The 12,846-nt window shown below is 42.8% G+C and overlaps 1 protein-coding gene across 2 annotated transcripts; it reads right to left on the bottom strand.

The window, feature by feature from the left end:
• Nucleotides 1-6,995: 6,995 nt before the first annotated feature.
• On the bottom strand, nucleotides 6,996-12,083 carry LOC136475706 (uncharacterized). 2 transcript variants are annotated; one of them, XM_066473299.1, is made up of 13 exons: nucleotides 11,681-12,083; nucleotides 11,435-11,582; nucleotides 10,830-10,913; nucleotides 10,620-10,736; nucleotides 10,303-10,500; nucleotides 10,018-10,221; nucleotides 9,725-9,928; nucleotides 9,441-9,628; nucleotides 8,579-8,678; nucleotides 8,345-8,404; nucleotides 8,181-8,273; nucleotides 7,980-8,099; nucleotides 6,996-7,732 (listed from the first exon to the last, which is right to left on the bottom strand). In XM_066473299.1, exons 1-13 carry the CDS (start codon nucleotides 11,764-11,766, stop codon nucleotides 7,364-7,366), a joined length of 1,971 nt encoding a protein of 656 aa, XP_066329396.1. In that variant the 5' UTR covers nucleotides 11,767-12,083; the 3' UTR covers nucleotides 6,996-7,363. The 2 variants fall into 2 exon arrangements, with proteins under 2 accessions (XP_066329396.1, XP_066329395.1); XM_066473298.1 differs by having other exon boundaries at nucleotides 9,441-9,928.
• Between the last annotated feature and the right edge of the window lie 763 nt (nucleotides 12,084-12,846).

Raw genomic sequence — 12,846 nt, 5'->3', positions numbered from 1 at the left:
AGTGGGAATGTAGCTTACAAGATAGAGTTACCTTACGAGATGAGAGCTATCTTTATGTTTTTCATGTATCTCAATTGAAGAAATGTCTTCGTGTTCCCGAAGAAAGAGTTTCACTTAGAAATATCAAGTTGAAATCAGACCTATCCTATGAAGAAAGGCCAGTGCAGGTTATTGATACCAGAGAGAGAGTAACCCAGAACCATGTGGTCAAGTTTTACAAGGTTATGTGGAGTAACCAAGGTAGTGAGAGCGATGCAACGTGGGAGCGAGAAGATTATTTAAAGGATGTATACCCAACCTTTTATTCAAAATGGTACGCTTTTCAAATCTCAGGGCGAGATTTTTATAAGGGGGAGGGTTGTAACACCTTAGTGTTATGGTTGCACTAAAACACTTGCATCACATGAGCATGTGCATCATCATCTCATTCATAAGCATCATTCATTCATGCATAAGCATTTCTATATGAAACATCGCTATGAAATATGTGAAACATGCTATTGTTCTTTTAAGTTTCATTGTATGTATGCTTCATGATCATGGGTGATTGAGTGCAAGTGAAGAATGTGGGTAACTAAAATACCTTAGTTATACTTAGAATGTCATTAGGAACAATGTTCATGTTGGTCATTTTGCCTAATTAAGTTTCCAAGTGGTAGTTTGACTTGTGTTGACCCTAGAGCTCTTATGTTTGACTGTTTAAAAAGTACAACTTAGATTGTTTGTATGTTTGAGCACCCTAAAGTAAAGTTGTAGCAAATTATCTAAGGAACAAAAGTTATTTTATGACCATCTCATGAAAATGTGCAGAACATGCTCAAAAAGGGCCCACAAGTCAGTTTTGGGATCTTTTTAGAAACTCTGAAAAATTCTAAGTCCTGGAACTGATTTTCAGATTCATGTATCATTGTTTGGAGCTTTGTATCTCCCTAACCAGGCTAAACCAGCTCAAGTTCCAATTGGAAAAGTTGTAGTCCTCACTTCAATCTCCAACTTTGTCAACTTCACCTAGAGCTAGATCATCACGGTTTAGGAGTTAATGATCGACGAAAACTCACTGTCAGGCTCCATCGGTTTCACTGAATCGAGTCTACAGTGCACTGGCAGTTTCAGAACATCCGTGCCGCGTGTACGCCGTGCGTTGCCGGCGTCCTGAGTAGCTAGGCCACGTTGGGCCTTGGCATGGCACTTCATCCCGCAGCGCTCGCCCGTGGCTCCTCCTTGCTCGCACTTCACTCTGGCGTTCTCCTTTGCCTTCGCCTTCGCAGCAGCAAAGCCGTCGCCGTTGCCATTGCCGCGCCAAGTCCGTGCACCCTCGCCATCGTGTCATTGCTCGCTCTAGCTAGCCCGCGACAGCACCGTAGTCCCCTTTAGCGCGTCCACCTCACCGTTGAGCCGGTGAGTCATGGTTGAGGTCACATTTCTTCTTCCCCGTGGCGAAGCACCATTGCTTCCGTCGAGCTCCCGCGTGCTCACCACCGCGTCTCGTCTCGCTCCATCTCACCCACAGCTTCCCCACCATCTCCTCTACCTCATCCACCCTATAGTAGAGCCTATCGAGCTGAGTAGATGGCACATTCGCTGAATCCGCCGCCGCCGTGACTCGACCTCATCGGAGATCGAGCTCACCGTGGTCGGAGCACTGGAGGCTCCCCATTTCCCCTTTCTCTTCTTGGATAGCTTCACTGTGAACCCGTGTAGCTCATATTGAGCTTGGGTGGAGCAATGGGGGCTTGCCATCGCCGGAGTTCCGCCAAGGCCTCACCGCCATCCGCCGTGCACGTCGTCGCTGTAGGTAGACGCCGGTAGAGACCGAACCCTAGGCACCCACGGGTGCGGCTCGTCGTGGTGAGCACGACGGTGGCCCTGGTTTCACCGGAGACATCACCGCTGGCGAGCTACGCCGTTTCCGCGCCATCGCAGCGTGGTTCCCCTGTTTTAGTGCCGCTGGCATGCGGGGTCCACTGACGTGTGGGTCCCGAGCGTCAGTGACTTGGCTTCTGAAATCTAGTGCATTTGTTCAATTTTGAATCCAGTTTTGTAAATTTGATAACTGAAGTTTGGTAGATCCAAATTATGTGGTTAAAATTTTGTTAGGATCATGGTGAAGTGTAGTATTTATGAAAAATATAACATTAACACTTGTAGTGGAAGTTTTGGATGAATTAATTTGAAACTTGAAATGTGTTTTTAAATGCATGCAAATTTGTTTAAATTATATCTTGAGTTCCTGTGCTCCAAAAATTATGAAATTTTGTGGGTGAGCTCTTCTTGATTAGTAGAAGCTCTAGTAAAAATTTGAGAGTCAGTGCATGTATGGTTTTTGATTTATAGATTTTCCTTTTATCATCGGATGATCCTTGTGTCAATTTTAGTAATTTATTTATGAATCCAATGACCATAAAATTTGTTTTAGGGTGTCTTAGTACCTTATGGATGCTAGAAAAAATATAAAATCTATTGCTTGACACTTTTCACTATGGTTTCCTATTTATGCCATTTTAAAGCCTTTATGCCTTGTTATTTTGGTGTAGGATGTGATACTTGTTCAAATGATGTGAAATTTATGTAGTAGTCCATTGGAGACATGTATAAGCTACCGTAATTGTTGTGGAATTTTCGATACACTTTGGACATATGTTTATTATTTAACCTAAGTCTCTAAATAAATTATTAAAGGCATGAAAATAATTTATTTAGGAATGGACACTATGTTTTCTGGTGTTCTTTCAACATGTATGATGAGTTAGTAAAGTTGGTTTTACCCGTTTGTATGTTTACAACGTAAGTTAATAATTATTTGTTGTGTTGTGTCTTCTGCACAGTTCTGGGAACTTTATAAAGTTCACCATGATAAATTGGGTTGCTGGGAAAGTGGTCAATAACAAAGTTGTAGGAAACTTGTTTATCTAGCTTGTGTTAAAATTTCAAGACATTTGGCCTAGTAGTTTGAGAGTTATGTCAGTTGGAAGACAGCACTCCCAACTGCCTGCTCTCTGAAATCCGTGGACAGTTTTGCAAGATCAGTCTGGGTGACCTAGTTTGAGTTTGAATTAGACTTTGGTGATTAAATGAAAGTTGTAGACAATTTTATAAGCTTTCCATAAAGTCTTAAATCATAGTATTGGGACCTGTAGAACTCCAGTTATGGATCAAACTTGTAGCTGCTATTTGCAGCCTAAAAACTGTTGAGTACAGTGAATGACTTATTTGCTTTATATGAGTTGATGTGATGATTTAGATGCTAGGCTAATTAAGATAAATTATTAGTTGCAGGTGCTAGAACTCTTACTGAAGATGAACAACTTTATCTTATGTTATTAGAACTTGGTGAGTGTGCCGTTCTTATTTTCTAAAAGAGATATGCACCTACTCGGTAAAATCGATGTTAATCTTGTATCATTATGTTTTTCATGCGTCCATTCATACATGGCTGTACATTTCATCATCACCTTCCATCTCTTGTGCATGCATGATTCTTATACTATGCATATGCATGCAATAGGTGTTCCAGAGGGAGTCACGCTTCTGGAATTCGAGAAAGTACTTCCGGAGGAGCAGCAGCAAGCTCAGGAGCAGGAGGTGCAGACACCCGAAGAAGGAGCCGACGAAGAAGTTCTTGAGTGTCCCGATCACCAACCTTCGTCTTTTCTGAAAGGCAAGCCTCGGAGCATTCTAAGTCTCCTATGTTTTGAAAATGGTTACTTTGAGTATCTTTATTTGTTGATGCATTAAGTGATAGGAATTGAATGCAAACACTTGTTGCATATATATCTATTCCTTGGCCAGTATACGTATCCTGAATCCTATTTAGGTCCAGGAGCGAATCAAAGCTTAGCCATGCTTAGACCAGTAAAAGTCAGGTGATTTCCTATCACCTGCAAGTTAGAATGATGTCCGGTCACGGTTGGCTATATTTGCTATCGTGGAAGATAACCATGTGTTAATAATGAATTGTGACCGGGCGGGATGTCGATAGAGAAGCAACAAGGCAAGGAGGTCTTGGGTGTGGATCTATCCCCGTCTGTGTCGGTTAAGGACCGATTCGCTGTACATCCTCATGTCATGTTGAACGCATGCCTATCACTTAGTTGGTCGGATAACTTGTTCCGACCGCGAAGCCGAGTAGCTCAACTCTGGCCGGAAGACCGAGAAGTGAAAGTGCACACCCTGGCGGTAGTAAGGACGTGCGGGGAGCTATTGGCGTAAGTCCGAGGTGAGATTGACCACCTGGCAGAGTGGACTCCCTGAGGGTGCGGCGCTGCTCGGAGCCGTGATTCCTGAGATGTACCAAAGGTGACCTATGGCTGCCTTCACGCGGTATGCCTGGGTTTGTGTTAGGAATACCCCTCCAGCTAGATAGGAATCGATTCGAATCGCCGTCTCTCCTGGATAGTGAGAACTTGACTGAGCAGCGGCAACGTAGATGCACTTAATGGAACTTGATGGTTAAATCGATGATGATGATGATACAACATTATACCAGATATGGTTACTAATGTTTGGAGTTAATCAATTGCTTGCTCTAGTATAGGTGCTAATCTAGTTGATATGTTAATTTGGATAATTTGCTGCTTACTAATAATGTAAATTATGTTCTCATATCACTAAAGCTTTTATGCAAAATGGTTGTCAAGCAAGATCCACCGATAAAGCTTTGCATACTCCTTGGTGTCATTTATTTCTGGTTTACGACGGGTAAGTCTAGCTGAGTACATTCTCACACTCAGGGTTTATTTCCCCCTTGTTGCAGATGATGTGCTCTATAACGGCTACTGCAAGTATTGTCTTCACCCTGCGGGGGATGAAGACTAGATCATGGGCATGATCATCTACGTTATCTTATCTTACTGCTTTTGCTGGATATGACTATGGAGCTAGCTTGTATTTGAACTAAGTGTGTGTGATGGTCTCAAACTACTTTGCTTCCGCTATTTGTGAACTCGTTTTGTAATAACTATGTGTACTCTGGTGTATGAATTACTTGTGAACTACTTATGAAATGGATGTAACATGTGGCTTGTTATGTTGAATTACTGTGATCTTGGTTGTATGCAAGTTGGTTTGAAATCCTTCGTGGTTTCAGTTGACTACCGGGTTTATATGGGTTCAAGTATGACGGGTTGATCACTTTGGTGATTGCTTTCGTACTTGTGCTCTTATAAATTGGTCGGTTCTGTTACACTTTCCACCTTTGGATAAGAATCGACGAGCATGGAAGGCTCTCATGGAGGCCTTGCAAGGGCGAGATGCGCAAGAGGACAGTCCTACCGTGGTGCACTTGACCACGTACCTGCTTGCTCTGAATGAGTAGTATGACTGGCAAGCCTTGGAACTGAGAAGCTGCCTCCATTGAGCCGAGGAAGCCGAGATCTTCAACCGGATGCTCCAGGTGCAGCTCAATGAAGCGCATGCTAGTGCTGCAGTTGCTGAGAGCCGAGAGACTGCCATGTCGGAAGCTCTGAAGGAGGCTGAAGATCGGCATGTCCATCAGCTATAGCTTGCCAAAGCCAATTTAAGCTTCTGTTTTGTGTGGTGAACTACTGCCGAGTGACGACGCCGCTGCTGCAGGAGCTTGGCGGGATTGCCACCCTGATATTCTACGGCACTGAGGAAGCAAAGGAAGGGAAGAATGCGTACATGGAGAGACGATGCTCGGATTTCTCCAAATTCCCACGGAAACCTTGAGTTTCAGTTTGATTCTGTAATGACCCATTCAATTGCTTTACTGAATGTTTTTCCCCAACTTGGAAATCAGAAAAGGTGTGGTCCCAAAAATAATAATGCCAGCAGGTTGGTAGTGTGTATATCATTATCGTTTACTACATGTGAGGCGATGGATGATGGGACCATTTTTTTTTTGTCAATCTATTTGCATATATGCGAAAATATAATTTGTATGAATATTCAAATTGATGGAAAATAAAGCTAGATGCATTTGATTCGTCTTTCTTTGGCTTTGTCCGGTTCTTGGTTTCGTGGAACTCTTCTAAAGTAAATTCTAATTGGTTTAATGCTTGTGCTCAGATTGCTGTTTGGGTTTGCGCTTTGTGTTCCAGACTTATGTTGCTTTTTGCTAGCATTTCTTTAATCAACCCTAGGATTATAATTTTTTTGCTAGCACAACAAACAGAATCCATGCACACCGACAACTTTTTTGCCTAGCAATCTGCAACCTCCGAAATTTGGGATGCGAAAAATATCCATCACAGATAAATTGGTAACAATTTCAAAAGCAGAGGTTTTAACATAATTTTAAGGTTTAGCAGCTCCTGAGGATGTTGGATTTTATTTACAGTGTACAGCATGTGTTTTACTCGTCCTCACTATTAAGGATTTAATTTACACCTAAAAGGTTACATGCTCACTAAACAATAAGTACAAAAGGAATTGTACTTTTGTGTGTGTAGAAATCACACACAAAAGATGTTTTCCAAAAAAAATATTATCCTTGACAATATTTTATATTTAGGTGCAAAATGGAGGGAGACAAAACCCTTTCAGACCAGGTACAGCATGCATTAAGAAGAAGAATATAAGAGATTGACATGAGTAGGAGTAGTAAACACCACCAACCGCTATGTGCAGACTTCTCACCCCATTCAAGCAGAGAAACCAAAGTGAAGATTTGCAATGAAAACGTATCATATAGGTATGCAGAAAGTTACAGATCAATTGCAGATCAGTTATGCAGAGAAACCAAAGTAAAGACTGCTCACCACCTTTATTTGTGCAGAAGTGCCAAAGGGCGTCTAGCTCAAACGGTTAGGTGACCCAGTGGCACTCCTCAGGTTCTGGGTTCGACTCCCCGTGGGAGCGGATTTTAGGCTGAGGTTAAAAAAATCCCCTCGCCCGTCCCCATGTGCCAAAGCGCAGTGGAAGGCTCCGACCCAGTTCTCACAGGGTTACGGCACCTCCTGCGTCAGGATGGGAGCGGGGGTTCGGGGGTTTTCTCGATCTGTGTGAGAAGATCCTTCTTCTTAACGGAAAACCCGGGGGCCGTCATAACCCCCCGCAAGTCGAGTTTTTATTTGTGCAGAAGTTACAGACCAATTGAATACAGAGCTTAAAAGAAAAAGAGAAAAAAGGTATGCAGAAAAAAAAAAAGAAACAACAAAAGGATGTTTATCTTCAGTATGAAAGGCAAGTGAATACGAAAAAAAACAATACAACCCCAAATTCTCACCAACTCTGCAGAGAGGATCCGATTTTGCAAACACGGCAATTCCAAGCTATCTCTGAGCTTGGTTGAATGATATACTTTCCTTCTTCAAAATTTACATCATATACAACCACCAATCCCATGTCCCGGTATGCAAAGAATGGTATTATGGCCCAAATATACCAACTGAGTTTTTATTATCTATTTTGAACACGGCTCAGGAAGTTTGTAAGATTGTTTTGCCTCTAGCTTCTGAGAGCCACTGCTGTCAGGCAAGAAGAGGTACCGAAACTTCGAGTCAAATGCGAGAACAGTGAAACCTCGAAATCCAAGAAGCCGCTGCTTCCTCTGTGAAGAAGAATCTCGGATGACTGCAGCTTGATCAGGAGCAAGGTGATGGCAGATCCAGTCTGCAAGCAGAGAGTCTTCAACAGCTCCCTTGGCATAGCTCTGCACTAACTTTGGAATAAGCAGTTTCCCTTTGTCATTTGTACCAACAGTCGCTTGAATATAGTCTCTCAAAGATTCCTGGAGCTCCTGCCTGACATTTGCGGCGGAGAAAATACGTACCTGTACCACAACAGGGTGACCCAGCAACGTGGATATAGATAACTTAGTTTTAGCAATCTTATAACCATCCAGCTCAAGTAACGATAAATTGGACAAAGAAATCTGAAGGATGCCAGGTCTTGGTTAGGACAAGGATAGCACACTGAAGGACAAGCATGGCTCTAGTTTGTCCAACAACTTATTAAGTGACGAATTTGCTGAAGCACATGCACATCTTAACAGGAGTAAGATTAGCAGGCATACTTACAGCAGGAGAAGAGAACATTCCACAGCTAAGTCCAAACAACAAAAGGGGTTCAAATTCATCGATTGAGTACTTCTTGTGATCCTCAGTAATCTTGAACTTATTCAGAGCCAACATCAAAGACTGAAAGAAAGCAAAAGCAAAATAAGAGACAAGACAATAAAACCCAGAAGGCGAAGACTAGGATGGAGAAACAAGTTATACAAGTTGGGGCCGATGCACTGGAGTCTTCATCTTTAGAATCACAAACTCTATTTCCGCTGCACTGAAGGACTGGCCACCAACTGTGTAACAAGCCTGCACATTTCACACGATTAACAGTCCGATGTATGATCTTAGACTAACAGCAGAAGATATACTGCTCAAACCTTTTGCATTAGAGAAAAAAGCTTGATGTCATTTCGAGGTACTCCATATGCCAAATACGCCTAATAGATTCCGATAAAAAAATGCCACGGTAAGCAATTGGTGAGTGCATGACACTTAATGTTGAGGACAGATGCAATGAATTGAAACGAGTTACTATTTCCAATTATAAACAGAAATTTAATTCCTGTCCTTGTCTGCAAAGCCAGCATCTTAAGTAACCAGGTCATACTTACATGCATTATCAAAGCATTGTATAAGTTAATCCAAAAGGCTAGCCGCTGATCACGATTCATACAGCTAGGATTAACCTTTGACAACTGTTCCACTAGAAATCTGCAAAATATTGAGCAAAAAAAATCCGTGCTTAAATATCAGTATATCACCTGCATTCAAAATAACAAACTAACACAGTACACATGGTCTAGAATGTAGGGCAGCAGCATTCGCACCATGCAAATTTAAAAAAAGCGAAGAATATGTTTGTTGTGAGATGTAGGGGATTCACTAATTCATAAGTTCTTGTTTGAATACGGAGGATTTGGATCAAAATCTTTCAATTCCAAGAGTGGCCTCCTCATCCAAACACCGACTAAGATACGCTAACTTTCATTGGCAGTTTTTAAGATCCAGGGTCAGAAATGTAACATAAACCACAAGAAGTGTGTCAAAATGGAGACGGAAAAGACTGTTCCACAATTCATTCACATACTAGCAAATTTCATGCTGACAGGAGTTCTTTAACGGCTCAACATGAGAGAAAAATAGACGCAAATCAATTTTGAAACTAATTCCTTTACTGCAAGCGGACAAGAATAGAGCATCCTTTTGTTCCCCAATCCAAATCCCTAGACTGGTTCAATTGTCTGCGTATTCTTTTAGAGCATTAACAAGGTTAAACAAAATTTAAAAGTCTACATCGTATGCTAACAATTATGTATATATGCACTCCTCCTATATTAATAGAAATGGTGCACAGTCTCGTGCCCGTTCGTTCAGAAAAAAATTATGTATATATGCACTAACATTTCTACAGTTTGTAAACATGTGATATATCTAGGAGGACTCATAGGTTTAGCCAAGGTTGCAGCAGCAAACCTGAACTTCTTTAGAGCTTCAGATGCATATTCGAGTTGATCCTTTCCAACAGACATCCAAGATACTTCAGCTGCTGAACGATAGTTTCCTATATCTCTTCGGGTTTCCTTTCCATTAACTTTATATGGATCAAAGTTCCTGACTTCCTTCATTGTCTCGTCGTTGTGGTTAGAATCAACTGAAGGACTCTGCAGCATTGAAGGCATTATGGATGAATCTGAGAAAGATGCTAATGTGGAGCCTGATAGACGCTCCGCTGAGGAAGATGAACAATCAGAAGATGCCTTCGGCGATATCTTCAAGGATTCAGATAAGCGTAGGAAAATGTTTCTCATGCAGTGAACCATCTCCTCGGAGAGCTCATTTGGGTCGCTCCAAAGATTCCCTCCTTTCATGCTAGTTATCTTTAGAATGGACTGTTCAAAGGATAAGGCGTCAGGCTGCTCATCTTCATTGCCTTCATTTTCCATGGAGCATGATTCTTGCATCTGCTGAAAGATAAACAAATTATTGATACTCTAATATGTTCCAAAGTTGGTTCTTAAAACTATAGAGGTAAGGTAGGCATGAAAGGGACCTCTTCATCCCGGTGCTTTTCAAGAAGTCTATTCAAAGAAGAATCTCGGTGCTTTTCTAGCAGCCTGTTTAAAGAAACCATCTGTTGACCTTCAGGATCTTCTCCCATATCCTGGTCATCTTCAAGCTCAGGGAATAAGTCCTGTCTCGTTGACCTCATTGATTCAGACCCCCCAAACTTCAAATCTCTCAACGATGATATGTGCTAAGATTGGTAATCAAGAAGCTATCAGTGATTCCCATAGCAGAAAGAAGCTAACAAAAAATTTACTCAGATGATACTTACTTCTTCCCAAGTACACGTGCAAGTTGACAATGATTGGTGCTCATCTGAGGATGTAGACGGCAAGCATCCCTGATTATTTTCAGCAAGTAACCTTTCATTCCTTTCGTGACAAAGCTGGTAGTACAGATCATTTAGCTCCTTTTCAAGCTTTGAAACGGTAGTCTCCAAGGAGGCGATGTTAATCAGTAGCTCCTGTGCCTGCAGAACGAAAGGTTCAACGAGCGTGGTCACTGAATGCATTAACTGGCTAGGAGATGACATCGAATAAGCACAAGGAAACATGTGAAATTAATCGCTAGAGTTATGCAAGCCCACACCTTGTGTGGAAGATTCATAGAAGACTTCAATAGAGGCGCAGTATTTTGTGTAACAGCATCCGCCAAAGCCACATGCAGATCGACCTCTTCTTCAAGCTGCCTCTGCAATTTCTTGACCTGCACGATTTTCACAGGGTTGGTAAACCACATCAGGTGACACCATTACAGCATAGCGAGAAACAAATCACAGGGCTCAAGAGGATCACCCACCTCCTGCTCGAGCTGCGACCTGTACTGCCGCATCCTGTGGCTATCTTCCCACTTCCCACCACCATTGCTCTTACCTATCCCATCCTACAAACGAGTAAACCGAAAAAAACAATCACTGCCACATTAATTCGCTGGGAAGAAACCAAATCGAAGAACCAATAAGCAACAAGATTGTTGGTTGACTTAACAGACTGCTAATCAATGGGAAGTAGGGACAAGGGAGGTAAGGGACAGTTCATCCAGCATCCAGGTCCCCCCCATGAAGTGCGCAGGGGAACACACAGTACGGCCGAAGCCGACAGTGCCCTCCGCACCACGGCACGCACTCGCGAGAGGACAACAACTTTGCTACGCTTGCCGTTAAAATCTCGCTTTTGCCCACCGAAAAAAAATAACACCCTGTTCGCTTATGCTGAAATTTGGCTTACGATGCTTATGCTGAAATGTTGTGTCCTATGACTGAAAAATTGTGAATTTTGTGCGGGAAAACACTTTCAACTTTTTTTCTCAGCAATGCCGTACCGAATCCAGACAAAAATTGTGAATTTTGTGCAGGGTGAACGCCGCGCCAATTGGAGGAAGAAGCAAGTCAACCGAGAGCTTACCCCGGAGCAACTGGCCTCCGGCGCCGGCGCCAGAGCGTCGCCGTCCCCGGTCGCCAGATGTGCCGAGCGCTGCAGCGAGCGCGCTAAGCCGGCCGATCTCCGCCCGCCGCCGCCGGCAGCCACCTTCTGGATCAAGCCGCCCCTGGAACTGGAACACGCAGAAGCATGACATTCGCACAGTCCAAGAAAGATTCAGCAGGACGAACAAGACAACAAACGCATCAGACCAAGGGGAGTCTCACTCACACCGGGGCAGCCGACACATCGTCGTCGTCGCCCGCGGCGGCGGCGGCGGCGGGCGAGATGGCGTCCTCGGCGCGCGCGCACGTCATGGAGGCCAAGGCGGCGCCGGGAGCCGGTCAGGCGAGGCCCTCTCGGTGGAAGCGGAGGCAATGCGCCTCCCCGGCCCCTCGATCGGCAGCTGAAGAAATAGCAGGGCGGGACAGAATTGACGGCTCAACGGGTCAGGGAGGTGACCATGCCTGCTCCCTGCCGCGGCGTTGAATTTGGAAAGGGAAACGATGGAGATGACAAGGGCGTGTGGGCGCGCGACGGCTTTATGCTCATGGCGTGCGTGCGGGTGGGGGAGCAGTCGCTGCCACCGCGAGGCGATGGAGGAAGAGGGGAAGGGAGGTTGGAGGAGGAAGAGTAGTGGGGGGCGAGTAGGATGGTGAGTGACTGGATCCTGCTGGTGACGGGCTGACGGCTGCTCCATCCTAAACTGACAAGGACAGCAACGAAACTGACAAATGGGCCCTCCATCCTAAAATACAAAAAAAAAATGTATCTTCCAAAGTCAAACTATGTTAAGTTTAAATAAATTATAAAATATAACGAAAATATTTACAACATCAAATTAACATCATTATTAGGTACGTTAAGTGTAGTTTTATAATTTATCTCTTTGATGTGATAGATGTTGCTTTGTTGCTACTTTTCTCTATAATTTAATTAAATTTTGGATAGTTTAATTTAGAACAAACTTAGATCGTCTATATTTCATAGCGAAAGGAGTACCATAAAAGAATAGCACGACTAACTCGATATAATGGATACATAATGATTCTTATACCAGGTAAGAAGGTAGCGTTTGTTGCTTCTATCACACTGCATGTCTCTTTGATTCCTCAATATATAAAAATTTTTACATAAATTAGCAATACATTATCATGCTACTCCCTCATCCCAAAAAAAAATTCTAGATTTTGGACAAGTCAAACATTCTTAAGTTTGACCAAACTTATAAAAAAAATAGTATCAACATTTATATATATAAATAGATTTACTATGAAAAAATATATTTCATAATTAATCCAATAATACTTATTTTTTATATTTGTCTTGTTGTGTAGATTTCGTCAATTCTGAAATTGCTTGATTACCTGGGAGTATTAATTACGGTATAGAAAAAT

The sequence above is a fragment of the Miscanthus floridulus genome, chromosome 8 (assembly GCF_019320115.1).
Source record: "Miscanthus floridulus cultivar M001 chromosome 8, ASM1932011v1, whole genome shotgun sequence".
In the NCBI taxonomy this organism is placed as follows: Eukaryota; Viridiplantae; Streptophyta; class Magnoliopsida; order Poales; family Poaceae; genus Miscanthus; species Miscanthus floridulus.
This window is presented reverse-complemented; position numbering and strand designations above follow the sequence as displayed.